Source organism: Rhodamnia argentea, chromosome 4 (assembly GCF_020921035.1).
Source record: "Rhodamnia argentea isolate NSW1041297 chromosome 4, ASM2092103v1, whole genome shotgun sequence".
NCBI lineage: Eukaryota > Viridiplantae > Streptophyta > Magnoliopsida > Myrtales > Myrtaceae > Rhodamnia > Rhodamnia argentea.
This window is the reverse complement of record NC_063153.1, coordinates 17954414-17972096: the sequence shown is the minus strand read 5'-3', so window position 1 is coordinate 17972096 and position 17683 is coordinate 17954414. Positions and strand designations below refer to the sequence as shown.

At 41.6% G+C, this 17683-nt stretch overlaps 3 protein-coding genes across 8 annotated transcripts; 1 reads left to right on the top strand and 2 right to left on the bottom strand.

Annotated features, from left to right (window-relative positions):
* Nucleotides 1-2736: 2736 nt before the first annotated feature.
* LOC115744507 (protein trichome birefringence-like 5) lies at nt 2737-7241 on the bottom strand. Its single transcript, XM_030679721.2, has 5 exons — nt 6399-7241; nt 4968-5160; nt 4050-4243; nt 3552-3710; nt 2737-3344 (listed from the first exon to the last, which is right to left on the bottom strand). The coding sequence occupies exons 1-5, from the start codon at nt 6917-6919 to the stop codon at nt 3005-3007; spliced, it is 1407 nt and encodes a 468-aa protein (XP_030535581.1). The 5' UTR covers nt 6920-7241; the 3' UTR covers nt 2737-3004.
* A 558-nt stretch (nt 7242-7799) lies between these two features.
* LOC115744508 (extracellular ribonuclease-like) lies at nt 7800-11972 on the bottom strand. Of its 6 annotated transcripts, none has more exons than XM_030679724.2 (8): nt 11457-11860; nt 11069-11220; nt 10922-10986; nt 10747-10811; nt 10155-10241; nt 9944-10074; nt 9433-9538; nt 7800-8379 (listed from the first exon to the last, which is right to left on the bottom strand). In XM_030679724.2, the coding sequence occupies exons 1-8, from the start codon at nt 11671-11673 to the stop codon at nt 8210-8212; spliced, it is 993 nt and encodes a 330-aa protein (XP_030535584.1). In that variant the 5' UTR covers nt 11674-11860; the 3' UTR covers nt 7800-8209. The 6 variants fall into 6 exon arrangements, with proteins under 6 accessions (XP_030535584.1, XP_048133843.1, XP_030535583.1 ...); XM_048277886.1 differs by having other exon boundaries at nt 11069-11309; nt 11457-11701; XM_030679723.2 differs by having other exon boundaries at nt 11069-11315; nt 11457-11689.
* Nucleotides 11973-13324: 1352 nt separating this feature from the next.
* Nucleotides 13325-17506, top strand: LOC115744615 (histone H3.v1-like). Its single transcript, XM_030679875.2, has 5 exons — nt 13325-14001; nt 16073-16252; nt 16779-16943; nt 17035-17154; nt 17275-17506. The coding sequence occupies exons 1-5, from the start codon at nt 13918-13920 to the stop codon at nt 17386-17388; spliced, it is 663 nt and encodes a 220-aa protein (XP_030535735.1). The 5' UTR covers nt 13325-13917; the 3' UTR covers nt 17389-17506.
* Nucleotides 17507-17683: the final 177 nt, after the last annotated feature.

Below are 17683 nucleotides of genomic sequence, written 5' to 3'. Positions count from 1 at the left end.
AATTTAATGGGGTTTTGCTCAACGAGTTTTGAAGAGTCTTTCCTTCTCTAGTGAAAGTAACTGTTGGTTCTCTGAGGAACTTTGGGAAAAAACCATAAAAATCACGTGTTCCGCGGTTACTTTTCTTAATTGCGCTAAGCTTTGCTGACCGCGCACGGTCATGCGTCCGGTCAATCGACAAAAACCAAAGTCCCATGTTATGAATGAAAGCATTGGCAGCTTCGTTACTAAGACATCGGTTGCAAAATGAGTTACTTCACATGAACTTTGCGAGTGTTAAGATAATTTGTTTCGATCTCGGAAAGCATCTCAGTGAAGGGAAAGGTTCCAATTGATTAAGCGCGATGATTGCTATCCGTACACGGTCGATTAGTTACTTTGAACATCATTAGGATAGCATCGCATAACTGGAAAAATTGTTAAAAAAAAATCATAAATCTATTGTATTTTGACATGTCCAGTCTTAAATCTTTCCACTATGCTAATTGAGTCCTAAGCCTTTTGATTACGTGGTACGGCCGACGCCGACAGTTGACAATTTTTATAGTTTTTTTTTTAAAACTTGTGGGTTTTGTTTTTCATCTTTTTTTTTCCTTTTCTTTATTTCTTTTCCTATTTTTCTGCCAAGCCCAGTGAGGGCCAGTCAACCCTTTCCTAGGTCTGGCAAGGGCTTCGCGGCCCTTGCCTAGTGGCTGACTAAGGCCATCGACCCTCGATTGTGGTTGGCCTCGCGCGGACTTGATAGGAAAAAAAAAAGAAAAAAAAATTTCTAAATTTCTAAATGAAGATGATAAAAAATTATCCATATCAAAGTCGGCAATCCTACGTGGCATCACCGACGTTCACGTCGGTGATTTGTGTTAAAATTGGTTGGATAGACTCTATTGGCAAAATGTCAAAAGATTTATGACTCAATTATCAAAATTGAAAGGTTTATGATTGCATTGGTCAAAAAGTGCAATAAATTTACGACTTTTGGGGATAATTTTCTATCCGATAACTCGACGTTAAATCGTTAACCCATCAAAGAAAGCAATTTGGCGAAAAGCTAACGCATTCGCTGGGGTCGGTCAAACTATGTATATATTTTCCTTCTAGAACTTGCGCGAGGCGAAATCAAATCAAGATTAATTCCTAATATCAAACAACACGATTTCTTCTCTTGTTTTTGTATTGACAAGGAAGGGTAATCAATGGATGGCAGAGCCTGTAAACCTAACACGAAAGTACGGTGAGGGGAATGGGGTGGGGGTGAATCTATTTGCAATTCGGTATCTAGAAGCATCATCGAAAATCACCCACCAAATTATCAAATCATGAAAACAGTGATGAAGCTATAATAATAACAATAATAATAGTAGTAGTAGCATTAGGAGTGCGGTCCACACCCTCTTTGCTTCCTCGCCTCCCCCCCCTCTAGAATTAGTAATTACCAACGTGGAACTCCAAATCATTTGCTTAGACTGCCTCCCTCCCAGACGGCACAAGAATATACACATGAGCTACTCTCTCTATAGTCCTTGCCCCCACCCCCCAACCTTCGCCCTCCTAATCTAATTCATCTAGTTCGCCCCCAAATCAAAGATCAATTGATGAAATTACCAACCACGCCCCGCCCCGCCCCCACAGAAGGAAAAAGGGCTGCCCAAAAAAAAAAGGATTAAAAAAAAGGACTTCAACAAACACCATCTATAATTGAGTAGAGAGTATTATTAGCATCTAGTTCGTCACCCTCCTCCTAATAATGAAGTCGGCTAAACAAGTGGCTTGCCTCGCCATGTCAAGCAACATAGCGTGGGTAGTAGTAGCCATTCATTGGAACTTCGCTCGACATTAGACATAAACCCTCCATTCTCTTTCCGGCAACATTCTTTTTCGCTGACCAAGATTGCTAATTCCGTGTGCACCGGTTCGGTTCGGTTCGGGGACGAGTTCCGTTCCCTTGACCCTGTCGATCCCCACTTCCATCTGCGTCTTCCGGCGTGAAAGACAAGCAAGTCCCTCGCCTCGCGACAAAGAGATGACAGATAAAAAGTCAACGGAGCACAAACCTCCGTGGGGTCCACACCCACAACAGCATGTCTTGGAAAATCTAATCAGAAGCCCAGCGAAGTCAATCTTCGCCATCCCCAACTCCCCCGTTCAAAAAAGGGGGTTCTTGTCAAGTTTCCCTACAACTTCAAGCGCTGCTCCTCTCTTCGCTATGTGCCCCTCAAAAAAGTCTCTCCTCGCGACACAAGTCAATTCCACAAATCATTCCCTCTGTTTTTGAGGGTTGCTTACTTTTCCTGGGTGCATGATTGGCGGATTCAGCCCCGTGCTGGAATTTAACGAGCGACGAACCCCGTACATACGTCGACATACAAAAAGTCACCCGATCAATCTTAGTATATATCTAACGTTGCCCGTTCCCTAGGACGAATCGATGAAAGGGTGATGTGTGGTCTATCTTTTCTCTCGAGTGTGAATCATAGTTTGACTACGAGAGACGAATCGTGCGGTACAAACCGAATGCCTTACTGGTTCAATTGCACAACAGATTTCACAAGCAGTCAACCAGGGGGACGAGCTGATATTATATCTTTTTAAGACCAATGATTTTCCTGTCAGCATGAAACAGGGTTTTTTATCTTCCCATACCGGTTCAAGAGGACTTGGTCTCGAAATGATTTGTCTTTGCCGACCAATGTCGGGATGGTCCAATGAAGAAGTTAAAAGAGTCCTTGGGCTGGCTTCGAGTAAATATTAAGGATTTCTTCTTCCTTTCAGATCATCCGAGACAAGATTTGAGGGCCCTGCCTTCCGGCAGAAGTAACATGGAAATCTACAGAGGAGTTTGAATGAAGACCACCCCACGTTTTTGTCCTCTCTTCTTAGAATTCACTAGAGGTCAAACTCTTTTTCTCTCCACATGCGTACGCCCCATTTCACATGCTCCTCGCAACCTTGTCCCCGCCGTTGAATTAGAAAGAAACGCACATATATTATATTATATACTCACGTATTACGTGTAGCTTGTGGAAATGGTTTGTTGGAAGACAAGAGAGGCATAAATGAGCTCATTCCACAAATCGGGAACCCCGGGAAGGCACCAATGACTGCAATCTTGCCGTCTGGTCGACACCTTCCGTCCGCCGGTCGGGTTCTTACCATATACTGATGGATGGCCGTCCTTGCGGAAGTTGGTCAACCTCGTGACATTGAGAAGCATCACGGGAACTCGCATTTCCTTGATGACCTCCTCCACTATCCTCATTTTCAAAGGATAGTTGTTGAGGAATCCCCCACTGGAGATCGGTGCTGTTTCTCCATTACATGTCCCACCTGAATCCCAATCTCCACCTCTGTTTTCGTGAACATGTGTACAATACATCCTTATGTCAGTGGCTATCTTAATTATAATTGAAGACATTCATTCTCCGCAACAACTTCCATATTAGTAGCTCCTTAGAATTCATTATCTCAGGTAAAGTTAACTAGAAGAAAAGGTTCAACAAATGTGGACGCGAGCCAACTAAAAACCGAATTTTTAATGATGATTGTGGACATACCTGAAATGGGCAGATGAGTATCCCCGATAAAAGACCAACTGCTTCTCAGAATTCACATTCTCATCTATCCACTTTGCCCAGGTTCTCAAAGCCCTTCTATAAGCCTCTACTGCATCAAATTTTGGATAGACATAGTCACCTTCTTTATAATAGTTCTTCCTGCAAGAAAAAAGTCATATAACTACTTGTTTCCCAAAAATTCGAAGGACCAAAATCTGGAAGAATCGATTCTGTCACCCTTAAGTGTATCTAATCATCAGCATACACCAGAACACAAATGCAAGAGTTAATTATCGCTACTGCATTTGGAAAAATGAACTTGAGAAATATGAACACAAATCCGCAAGAAAAACATCCATAATCATCATATTTACCAAAATATACAGACAGCACACAAGCATAAATATAACTGACCAAAATAGAACCACGGCAGGTCAGATACAAGAGCAAACGTGAATTTGAATAGCATATCAACAAGATAGATGGCAGCACATATACCCTCTAGCAGTCTTTCCATGGGTCCACCAGTGGCCAGTATTAAATACGAGAATATCTGCCCCCTTCCATCGTTTAGCTGATTTGTCGATCCTATCTATTGACAGAGTTGGATTTGAGTTTCCTTGTCCATTGATACGCACTCCTTCCCTCACAAGAAAATGCGATCTCACAAATACCACCGTACAGTTATAATCCTGCTCAAGCAATTAAATGCATGTGAGTTAAATCCACAAACCATGATTTTCCTGTTTCTAATGGTGATCGTCTAGCATGCAACCATCCATGTGGAAGGCACTTGATCTCCTGAAATAGATATTTATTGACATACTTCTGATATTTTAAGTCACTCAAGCATCCAACAGAGAATGGAAACATGTGACATGCAGGACTAATTTCTAGATAAGTAATAACCTCTGTAGTTACTCATGACTTCGTCAAGTCAGAGTCAATCTCTGCAATGAGGATCGTTTCTCTCTCTAGGTCTTTATATCGGACATAAACATTGTCCATTGTAAACTCCGCAATCCTCACAACATCCGACATCGATGAAATGGTAAATCAAAAGATCGACACTTGCTACCATCCTCCAGTAATATTTCGAGGGAGAGAAGTTTGAAGGCATTTTAGGGCCTAGAGTCTAATTCTTTAATGTAAAGTTAGCTGGTTAAATTTGAAGTTTTTGGGTCACTGAAAACCCATTCTTCAATTTGGATCACTAAGGCCCACTTTTGTCCGTGAAGCATCTTGTTCCAATGCCATACTATGGAATGAGGAGTTTGTGCAATGAAAAACTACATTATCACCACAACAACTTGGTTGGGCAACAAAATGAGTAACTAGGATCAAACATTTTAATTCATGTCCCAAAAGTTCATTAAGTCGGCTCTGAATAACATAAAAAGCGAATAATCAAATTACCGTGAACTTGAACACATAGTATCCTCTTCCCTTGGTTATTTTGTGTCCATGGATTTCAGACATTCCATTCCTGTCCGACAGGCCTTCTCGTAGGAGGCATAGGATGGACTCGAATTGGTTGCGATTCATGGAGTCTCCAACCAGCATCAACCTTTTTCCTCTTAGTCTCACCAAGAAGTCTGTTGCATTAAACCTACAAGTGAGGCATTTGGCCAAATTAAAGAAACGAGTGAGCGTGGAAAGCATCACTAGATTTGATGATGACAGATTTATTGTCGACGGCAATTGTGTTTGCATGCATGTGTGTGTGTAGTAGTAGACTCACACACCCAACTTTGAGCAACAGCAAAACTTAAGTAGAAACAGGCATACTGTAAGGCACGTTTACTATTGAACAGCAGTAAAATTATGGAGAGAGAGAAATAGGATATACAGCAGTGCCAGCAACCTAATCATTCATATCTATCATACGAAAGGAATTGATAATTAAACCATCTAATATCAGAGATGAAACTAACCAAAACCTCATAAGAGCCCCACTTCCTCATCTTATCATGCATTATGTTCTTCTTTGTTTCTGAAGAAATGAACATATACATCTTCATAAACAACAAAGAAAGGAGAACAAGAAATAAAGGAATATGTCATCTCAAGCCGCCTAGATAACCAAATAGAAGTCTCTGCATAAACATAAAAGTGAAGACAATCATATGTAAATTGTCCACTCACGTGACGACGATCAATATCCCAACCACACTAGTCAACTGCTTCAGCAGCTGGTGTATTCCACACATGGTACCTCAGTGTCTAGATATCAGAAATATAGAATTAATATCAGAAATGTAAAATTATATCATCAGCACAAAAACTAACCCGAGAACTTTTAAGCTTCGGAACTCTACATCTAGGTATGAAGTGCCAATGTATCAATCACCGGCTTCTTGTTCAACATCTTGATTTTGAATATGAGGTAAAGACTAGTTTACAGCTTAGGCTGACGTAGTTAGATACTCTGGAATGGAGGCTTGACTACGCATTGTCATTACCTTATTTAGACACAAGAAATTCCGGTGATTCGTAAACCGACCTCAATCTGAATGAGTAAAATCATCCAATCACAAGTTGGAGATTTCATTAACCAACCATGAACTTTACTCACAGAAATTATTTGTTTTGAGTTGCAATCTATGTGAATGGATAAGGTTCTCGCTCTATCACGCTCGGACCAGTCGTCTGTTTCTTCCTGAAGCCTATGCTCCCTCATTTCCTCATTTTCCATCTACCCATCACAACAGCAGTAGATATTGAAACCATGACTTAAAACGACCAAGCCAGCTACCCTCACCCGCAATGTCCACAACCGCATCCAAGCGATTGCAGCTACCAAACATTGAACATAATGAGTAGGAGGAAAACAGCAATAGGCATTACCTGGGGAGATCGCAACCATCGGGCTTCCATCGCCATTTTAAATAGTCTGAATCGGGCCTTCCGTTGTTTTGGCAATCAAAAGCTTCGTCCACGTAGGGGCACAACCCAGGCGCGTAAATCGGGTACTCTTCATCCTTCACCCACGTCCCCATGTACAGATCACATTTCTTGAGGCTATCCGTCGTCAAGTCGCCACCTTTTTCAGCGACTGAACCAACAGGCGGAACATTGGAAACTGGGTTTTGCTCGGATTCGGAAATGAGGTCCGAATGTGGGCTGCCATCGACATCAGAGTCCGACGGCTCGACCGGAGAATATGGAGATAGGAGTTCTTGGTGGAGCGATGAGTTGGAGAGGGGAGAAGGAGAACGAGTTTGGGAGAAGAGATGACGGTAGAAGGAGACGGAAGGATGGAGGGAGCGAGAGCGCCAGTTGAAGAGGAAGATTGAGAGGAGGAACAATGGGAGGAAGACAGAGATGACCCAAGTGTAATGCTTCTTCGGAGAAGGCGATTTTGCCATGTGGTGAAGTAGGGAAGGGAGATGGTGAACATGTCCCCCTTCCTCTGGGAACGGTTTTACGCACACGAAGAGTGCGAGCGAGAGCGATCCCCCGTCAAGGGAGGACTAAATATGGATGGACTCACTGCTCATCAGGCAAATAGAAACTTCGGGAGATTGAGGAGGCTTTCAGTTTTATTTCCCGCAAAAGAATGCCTTCAAAGTAAATCGCGGACGCACGTCCCTAAAGAGGGAGGATTGGAATAGGCGACGAACAACAGCAGAAGAAGCAACATTACATGGTTTCTTCAGAGAAGACGATGTTGCTCTCCTTGGAGTTCCAACTTCTTGTTTCGGGAGTGTGATGGCCTTGAAAGTGTCGACAAGAAGAAGTCTTTGCTCACTATTCTCTGGACTCTCTAAGGTTACAACTCCACCGTATTCCTAGGTCAAGAGAGAAAGCAACATCACGTGGTTCTGTGACTTCTGTCCTCCTCTGCCATTCCTCTTGTAAGGGGCGATTCGCATGACCCGTCCCTTTCAAACCGTAAAGAGTTTACCGACATTCATTAGTTCTTTCTCTGCTGACTTCCAGAACATACAAAGTTTACATCTATTTGAGCATCTTACTTTCAAGAGTTCAGGATCATTTCCGTGTTAAAATGTGGCTTCAGTGCTCCTTCTCTGTCACCCTCTGGTCTCAGTTCAGGCCATCCCTTAAATCGATCTCCATCATTCTGCTTTTGAATTCCAAGCCACTCCAGTATTTCATTTACATTAGTCCCTTGAAAGAACATAACTCTTACTCCTGCCCCGTACGTCCAATGGACCATTCCACAGCTAAGACTGCAGATACGTCTCCTTGTGCTCTAAAAAGGGAGCTGAATTTTGAAAAATAAACTTACAACAGCTTGGAAAAGCACTTTGAATTTCGCCAGATTTCCAACTCAGAAGTCGGATCGTTTAAACCACGCAAACCACTTTTTTCTTTATCAAGATATACTTTGATTAAGAAAACGAAAGAAACAGAACGCCACAACCCTTCGCAGCGCACCATCTTCCTCTCAACAAAATCCAACTCCAAAACATGAGAAGCAGCTAAATAAGTAGGACTGCTCCCAGCCAACTTGGAAGTACTGGCAGCAATGTGACAGAATGCAAGTCTGAGGGCCTTTTGGTGCGACGACAAATGAAACGCCAGGCAGCACACATAGAAATGCCGCCTTGCAGTACAATCATATTGTTTGTCTGTTCGTCTAACATGGATTAACCATAATTTTTTATTATGATTACAAGATTGAATCGCCTTAACTATTTTAGCTTCCATATCAGATCAGCATACTCTGGATGATCAACAAAAGGATTTCTATTATGCTGATAAAACTTGCATATCCGGTCATTTCTCAGCTTCTCTTCCCTTGAAGGTGGATCGAGTTTATTCCATCTCAGCAGTGTAGAAAGCAGTCCCATCTCCTTTTTCTCTGCATTTAGTCAGTGGCACATATCATAAGACACATTCCATCACATGCTAAATCTATTCGGCGTGAGAAAGTAGAATTTTCAACTTCCTAGTTGAAAATGGAGAACCGGCAGAAAAGAAAGGCAATAAGACATGAAGAATAAGTTCTTGGAATCTGATGTTTAAACTGCCAGCGAATCAAGCTGGTTGCGATGGAGGAGCAAATGGACGGAGTAAAATAGCATCAATGATCAGACAGAACTAGGAATATACCAAAAAGGGAACCGTCATCTTAAAGTATATCTAACACCATTCAAGCTTATAAGATAAATAGATTCATGTACCACATATGAGAAAAAAGAAAGGCATAAACTCCCATGTTGCTATCAGAAAACTCCACCTAGACATTTGAAGAGGATCGATTGTGAAAGACAACCGAAAGTCTCAGCTTTGACTTTTCCGTTGAAGATTCGACTTGAGAAATGCTGAAGCTCAAACATTACTGAATAGGAATACTGACAAGCCAAAAAAAAAGAATAATATTCTTCTCCTCTGGTACTTGATTCCACTTAAAAGCCTATACACTTAAAAGCTTCAGTATCATACTTACAAACAGAAGATATACCCAAATGATTCCCAACACCTCAAATGCAGGCATTCGGGTAATGAATCATTTAGAAAGGTCCTAGTTGACATTTTTATCGTTTTAATTGTCAAGAGCAAAAGAAATCAAATGCCTATGAGCTCAGTCTTGTCCTACTCATAAAGCACGACCAAATCTAGTACTGAATTGGAAAAAAAAAGGGAATAAGGGGAGGAAACAGAGAAGCAAGTATGCTGATGGAAGTCTAGTTGGGTTTTAAGAGTGTCTTCCACTAGAAAGCTTTATACTAAGCTTAACATGGAGTGTGTACAAACTTGAAGGAGAGATGGGGACAGAAAGATCTAAGAGCTCTCATGTAAAAGGCGAAATATCAGTCCTAGTTATCGTTGCAAAACAAGAGAATAATAATATGCAGGTCAAGGAGTAGCAGATGCAGAAAGAGTACAGATGCACTAAATTAGTACAGCCTACCAATGCTTGGAGAATCAGAGAGTTGAAGATCAGAGCCTCCACCTGGTTGATGATACCCATAGCAGACAGCCATATACATTAATGCCCGTGCAATATCCCCTCTAACCTGATGATAAGAAAAGAACATCAACATGTTCTCCCAATCTCATGCCAAGAGAAGATATGAACTATAGAAAAACAAAACATACGGCTGATCAACTAAATGGAAATCTTAGACCAATTCATACCAGATTAGCATACAAGTGGATTCAATTGTCCTGAAGATTCATGAATCATGTGATGCATTAAACATTCAGTGTTCAATTAGCAAGCAATAGCTATTGTGGCATGTATGCTAATGATAAGTTTCAAAATAATGTGGACATTGCCACAACCACGCTTAATTCCTTCTAACATGCTTAGAGGTTGTCCCGCAAATTGTGAAACTTTCAATTGTCTTAGGTATCGATGAGTGCTAAAGGATCAAATCTAAAATATTGCAAGCATGCCAGCGTCATGAGAAAGAATGGACCTGCCTAGGTGGAGCCCAACTCTTGCTATCTGATTCCGTGTCAATTGCAGCTTCCTTATTCGCTGGTCTCAGACATTTGGCTGAGGTAAAAGCACATTCTCCATAATACTTGTTTCCTCTGGATGAATTAACTGCAAGGGACAACTATGGGCGAGCTATTCCAAGTTGTGATTGGTATCTCCATTTACACTAAAGCAGGATCAGCTCTTACCATTTATATCAGATGGGCGAAGGTTGTGTAAATCGCTCAGTGACACACGATCAACTAACCCATAAGAACGAGGCCATAAGTGCTCCCCTGGCAAAGTTTTTTGCTGGTGTGAACACTTCTGAATCTATTCCAACTACTATAGGACATGATCAAAGCCAAATTTTTATGTCACCACAGAAGGTAAAAATTGGGTTTAGTGACCGAATTTCAACCGATCAGAGTGGGGTCTTCTTAATCTCTGAAGTAAATAATCACGTAAATAATCTGTCAAACTGGATTGCTCAGACCAGTGCATTTGCACCATGGCTTAGACCCCCCTTTTCCAACAATGGTCAACTCTGAAGAGCTTGTTTGGAACCACGGATAATATAACCAATCCACTTCACTCAGAAAATGACTTCAATGTGGGGAAAAGGAAAAAAAAAAAGAAAAGCACCCAACATAATCTGTGCCGCTTCAGTACTTAAACACCTGAGCACTATGTATTATTATTATTATTGTTGTTGTTTGGGGGGTGGGGGGTGTTTCCTAACCTGAGCACTATGTATTACGTAACGAGTGCAAATAGCAGAAAAACACGAAAGTGACTCACTATTCCATCCGTCAGGTTTTCCAGCTAAAGCCTTGGGGACGATCTTGAGAGTATAAATTTCAACTCTGCGCAACAAGAAAAAGAGAAACAGTTCCTTTCTAAGAGTGCACAAGGATACATGCGTATGAAATACTATTACTAATGGGATGTTTATAATGGGTATGAGAAACCATACACCCCGGGCGAAGCTTCAGGGTTATCGACATCAGCAGCATCAAGGATCTTGAGGACATCCCACACCTGTTTATGGAAAGAAGATGCTTGTTCGCATATGCATGATATGATACAACACCAACATCAAGAATTAGGAATTGGGGGTGACCTGCTTGTAGGACAAGGAGCGATGAGTATAGATGAGGGAATGAAGCTTTTTCGGAAGAGCCTGGCCTTTGGAATTCCGGAGCTGGGCGTAATAAGTGTCGATATCCTCACAGACGTGAGTGAAGGAAGGAGGGGAACGATAATCACGTGCCTCTGAAACAGAAACAGAGGTGAGGAGGGACAAGTAAAGGGAAAGAAATCGAGAGACCCATCTCCAAGTCCACGTCCAACCCCATGAATTGCTCCTCCTAAGCAGAAACGAGGATTCAAATGAGACAATGCAATGCCCCTCGGATGGAATTAAGTTGAATTCCAACTTGTGCTTCTTAATGAGAACTTTGGAAGAGAGAGAGAGAGAGAGAGTAAAGAAAACGAATTGGAGGCATTACCTGGGGGGAGAGCTGGATGGAGAAGAGAGGGGAAGAGCCGGGTGATGAAGGAGAGGGAATTTCGCAAGGGAAGGACGAGTGCTTGGCCTTGGACAGGAGGACAATGTGGTCGCGCACGGCATGTCCGTCGGTTTGCGGCAAAAGCTAGCACCTTTCCATTGTCTACCCGAATATGACAACGTATGACAATGAAACGCATCACCAGAAAAAAGCCCATTGGGCTCCCTTTTTATTGTCTCGTTCTGCAACGTAGGCCCAGCCCACCGTCAAACCTCTCGCGAGGTAGCTCGACACCAGGAGAATCTTCACAACTTGAAAACAGACTGTCATCTTGTCAGCTCTAATTTAACCAGAAACGTAGCAAAGCAATGCCAGATGCATTCGCTCTTCCTGTAAATTTTGACCAACATGAAAGGGCTCTCATGGAATGTATTCTTTTAATTGGCCTTGAAAGTCCCCCCACTGCTTTGCAGATGTAATGGCCAGCAATTTAAAGCAAAATCAGCAAAGACCAACTACGACCTTATCCTTTCTCCTAAATATCAGATGCTGTATGTAGTCCTAGCTAGATCGAACCGACAGGCACATTTATGAAATTGGCCAACTTTGGGGTTGCTTGGGAGGTAACTGCACACTGTACTGTACTGTCCTGTGTTGGCTATTTCGATTTATTAGAGACACCAAATCCGGAGGCCATTCATGTCCACCTCGGCCAACCTGATGAATCCTTTGTTCTTTGTTATGCTATAAAAAAAAGAGCCTTCCTCTTCTTTCAAATTGCAGTCAGTTCAACAGAGTCCCAATAATGGCGATCATGGTGCCATCACACTTTTCCAAATACATGGTGATCCTCATGTGCGCTTTTCTGCTGGTGTCGAAGCAAATACACCCAGCAGAAGCAGCCCGTAAACTGCTGGCTCCAACCACGTTCGACGTCCCGACGTTCCCGACGTTCCCGACAATGTGCTTCGTTCCCTTCTTCCCTTTTCCGCCGACTCCGCCTTTCTCCACTTTCACTCCCTTCCCTTTCCTCTCTCCACCTTCTGAGCCTGCTCCTTGATTATCAGGATGCTCCACTGTGGGTGGTGATGCATGAAGATCTCTACTATATATAGATGTGGCTGCCAGTTTCGTGCGATCTGGTGTGTAGTTGGTTAATTATCATGATTCTGGATGGTTGAGTGAAAAGCTGGCGGGACAAACACTCTGCTATGATGGGTGTCCTTCTCTTGGCTTCGTTAGTGTACATTAGCCATCCAACGTTTATGTGTATGATAATGACTTATAATGATCGTCTTCCTCCTACTTGTGTTGGGGGTAGCTTGTTCTTCAGACGGGTGAATAAAATCAAGATATGTATATATGTATGGAATGATCTGCTTCTACCCAACATGCAGGTAGATTTCTTCCCTATAGTGAACTCAGATGAATGGGGACATCTGGATGATGTGCGACCAATTCCAAGATGTGGCCTACAAATCTGCACCTTATAACTGTAAAATTATTCTCTATCCTACTCCAAGCAAGGATCGATGACCATAAACACCGGTTCGCTCTTTAAGAACTTTTTAACAACATTCGATAGAGCCTATTTTGGAGCTTTGAGTTTTGCTCGGTCTGTCCTGTAATAATAATAATTTTTTTTTTTCGAAATTCTTGAGTTTGCGTTGAACATTAAGTTAATGTGGAGCGCCCATAATGTTTAAAATGATATAAACAACATGAATTTGATGTGGCAAGAAAAGCTAGAACGGAGTTCGATGTTCCCCTCGAAGCGCTAAAGCTTCCACGAACGAAATAAGGATTGTCCTAGCCAAGAATGAGAAACGCTGGAAAAGGAAAGAAATCTGGGTCAAATGGTTGTCGACATAGATTACTGTCAATCGAGAGGAGGGCTGCAGATTTTAGTCGAATTTGATGGGTTGGAACTGGAAAGCGAAGAAGCGGAGTGAGGAAGGAGATGAAAACAGAGTCTTCCAACCGCAGATTTCGCGTGATTTGGGTTCCTCAATATTACAGATACAGAATCTTCCTTGTCTCGTCTACGTTTCGAAACCCATAAAACCAACTCGACACAGTAATTCACGAGCAGAGCCCAGATGCAGAAAGAGCCAAAACGATTAGTAACAGCAACGTTGCAACTCAGAACACTAAACTACAGAATTAGGTGTCATTCAAACTGGGTTACTTCACAGCTTATGGCCTCATTAGGAAATCAACGAGTAATTAATTATCCTGCTGGCTCTCTTCATGCACTCACTGAAAATAGGCATTCCACCCAGGGGTTTTCACGACCCGGTTGCACTCTCAATCCTGTCCCTCGTTCTTATCGTGATCGAACGTTACATTACTCTTTGATACGATGCACTAGAGTAGACCGACTCTGCTTCGGTACGAATACAAGCAACACAAAAAACAGAAGACGAGACTTGTTTCTGGGTTGCTCTCAGAGGGGGTGAAAATGGCTGATGCTCAGGGGAATTCATCAGCATCATCATCAACATTGGACTCTCTTTCTCCTGTCGATGATGTTACTGACGTCAAGGTGCGCCTTTTTATCTTTCTTCCTTCCTTTCTTCTTTATTACTTTTCTGGGTCGGTCATCACTTTTATTTATCTATTTTTTTCTCACTTGTATATGATTCAGACTACTGGTATGGCAGACTTAACAAAGGTTGGGTTCGTGTATGGCCAAACATACTGAATCTTCTTGAGTGGTGTTCTCATTGATTGTTTCTGTCCACAGTTGTACCTGTGTACTACATTTAGTTTTTAAAAATTTCATCTTTTTCATGATCACTTGTGTTTCAACCTTTCCTTATGTTCATCAAACAAAACCATTCGGCAGGTCAGGTGCTTTGTTTTCCTGCTAGGCTCATACAACTTTTTAAGCCCTAAAAAATTTCCCCTTTTTGTACCCGTCTCGCACATGTAAATGCGGTCTCGCACTGTCTTAGGCTTTTTCTTAGCTTCTTTCTATGATACAATGCCATGGTCATGTGGGAAAGTTTTTGTTCTGCCGGAGCAGACAAAATGGCTTGTGTCTGATTTCTAGTATGTGAGATACAGCGCATGTGCTCTTTGCTTTTTATGGAATAAAGCATGAAGTTCGGAAAACAGAGAAATGGTTGAAATAGAATGTAGGAACTATAATAACTGTGACGTACATGTGTTCTATCAACGATCAACTGATTCATCTTATCTAACGGGGGTACTAACGGTCAGAACTACTCGTTTCCTATGCGGAAACGACATTTGTAGCCTTTTTTCCATCACATCTGTGGTTTAATGCCGTTAAGTTTATTATCGGAAAAAGGAAAGTGTACTCTTGTTGTTGAAGCGGCTACGGTTGCGGCATTAAATGATTAATGCTACCATAAATGGGTTATATGGGTTTATTTGTCTACCTTTCAATTCTGTCTGTCTCAAGTAGGATGTTCAAATGAGCATTCAGGATACCCGTAAGTTCTGACACATGCCACGCAGCATTCTTTTTTCTGTACTCGTGCAATTTCAAGTTGTTACATTTGCTAGCTTCTTGAGCAGCAAACTCACTGAGTGGCTGCTAATATCGTGCCTGATTGCTGCACGAGGCTAAGCGGTTTCCGACTTCTTCATAGTCCAATACCTTTAATTATTTGAATAGTTAAGCTAAGTATGGACCATACTATAACTTTTCTAGCTGTTAGAGGAGGATGGTCAAGTATGGCAATACGACTATAGAAGAGCCACATACGGCTATAGAAGAGACAACTCCAGTAAGCTGGAATCCGCTCTATAATTATAGTTCTAGACTACAAGAATGTTGTAGAGCAAGTTCAGTATTTTAGCTTATAGGAGTGCTGATGCTTAATGATGAAAAATGTGAAAACATACAGAAGTTTTAAGTTCCAGTCACATGCTCAATTTTGGGCTACTGGGAACAATTGGCAAACTTAGCTTGCTGGCATGAGAAATTAGAATATAAATCAGTAACAATTATTTCAAGAGAACACCTTCAACTGTTTATCTGAGAATCTGGAATTTCGCATGCAGTTAACGATAATAATCTTGAAAGATAAAACATCTTAACTATGGTAAAAGCTATTGTACTTACAATGAGGCTAATCGAAACAGAAAAGCTGAAGGAAATGAAGTAGGCCCTATGATAAACGAATAGCTTTCGATACACAATGATTATTTTCCACATTATACCTGTAAATTAAGAGCTACTATCATCTGAACCTTTAGAAAAGTCAGGCAAACACTTACGCATATCATGCACCGATGTGGTGCGTCTTCTGATATTCTTCAGTGACTTTTGATATGTGACCTGATAAAAGAATATTAAGGGAACATCATATCCTCGAGTGAAAGCCTCACTGTGGGGAAAATTTTCTTTCCCAATTATGAACTTCTTTAAAGGAAAGTATCCTACTCTAATACTTCTGAAGTAATTGTAACTTTGTGATTTGCAACCATTCTTGCATGCTATAGCCATGTTAATAGACAATTACTGCTTTTACATTTCCATTTGAAAGAGTTGTATCAATAGCAGGAACCGAAAGAAATGTCAAGATTCATGCTCATACTTCGTCCAATTTAAAGTAACAAATCTCTTCTGTTGATTTTATTAGCATGACACCAATCCGGAAACAGGAGAAGAATTCTTTCACGACAAAGAACAAGAAGGAGATGAAGGAGAAGGAGAAGGAGAAGAAGAAGAAGAAGATAGAGAAGAATATGAAGATGAAGAAGATGAGGAAGAGGAAGCAAACCTGAATTCTGCAGCTGCGGAAGAAGAAAATCCATTCCAGGTTTTTGATAACGAACCTACTGATTTTTCCCTTGGTAAACTGGTCCTGTCATCTGCACCAAGTTGAGCTAGGGCATTTATATGCCATCTGTCGACTTCGCATTTCCTTGTTCATAGCCAATTTTTCCTTTTCTGGTATAGTACTGTTCTTATCTGACATTTCTAATGCCCCATCTGGCATTGCATAGTCACATAGATAGCTCTTTCATTTCTTGAACGACCAAAACTACGTGTATGCATCTGGACATACAAGTGCATAGAGGTGTCTTTGAAATGCATTTTGTTACCATCCATAAGCTATAAACTTGAACATTAGTGTCCTAGCCAGTGCCATGCCCATATGAAATTTGATGAATCAATTTTTCACCCATCTTATTGATGCACAACTATTATCAGCACCACCTACTCGAATGTATAGGAGAACAACCACAACGATACCGTGGAATATATATGCCCTGCTAAATCAGTTGTAATTTCGGTCAGTTCCGATTTTTAGCTCTGTTTCCTCATAGTTCCGGCCTTTTCAGGTATTAATTTGTGCATGGGAATTTACAAGGCGAGCGGAAATAAGGAGAAATTTACGGGCATTGAGAGGAGAACTGGATGATCCTCTGAATAAACGATGCACTCGTTGTAAACTAAGAGGACATGTTTGTTTGGACTGCCCCCTGCCACTTCGCTTCATACCTTGGGTAAGTCCAAGAAGATTTAGCATGTCTCTAGCAGATATTTCTCTTATTCGCCTCTCCTTTTCTTTGTTTTTCCACCATCTTGTTCTTAAAGCATCATAGGTGGGGCACTGTACCTCAGCAAAACCCTGTGCAGCCAAATGAGGCACACTCTCCTGGACAAGGACAAGCAACAAGTCCGTCGAAGGGTGGATGTACTGGTTCAAGTTCTCAGGTAAGTGGAGGGCCTCTATTTTTATTCCCTACACCTGTTTGGGGAACTTTTGTCAATATTAACTTCTCGTTGGTTTGACTTTTCACTGTTTCGCCATTTTTGTTGGATTTGATTATTCAGGAAGTTGATCCTGAGACTGCAGTTCCATCCCTTTCAAGTGAAAGGGCTAGCCAACTCGGGAAAAGGAAATCAGAATCAGGAAGCAGAACGGGCTCTCCGACTGGAAAGCTCTGAGACGCTAGTAATATTATATAGATCTTGCGGGTTTGGTGGCATTTGATGGCTATGAGCTCCTTTCATAACTTGAAAGGTTTCTTTTTATTCAGACATTAAACAGGAACATTCCTTTTCTCTTCGTTCTTCTGAATGGGGATGTTAACTGTTAAGAACCTACCTGGACTATATTATGCTGAATATGGCAAGCGAGTGAGATGGAACGTTTATTTGAACGTGAATCGGGACAATATCGGAGTAGAGATTGGACAGGCGGGCATTTCTATACTAAAATCAAAGACTAGGCATGGAGAAG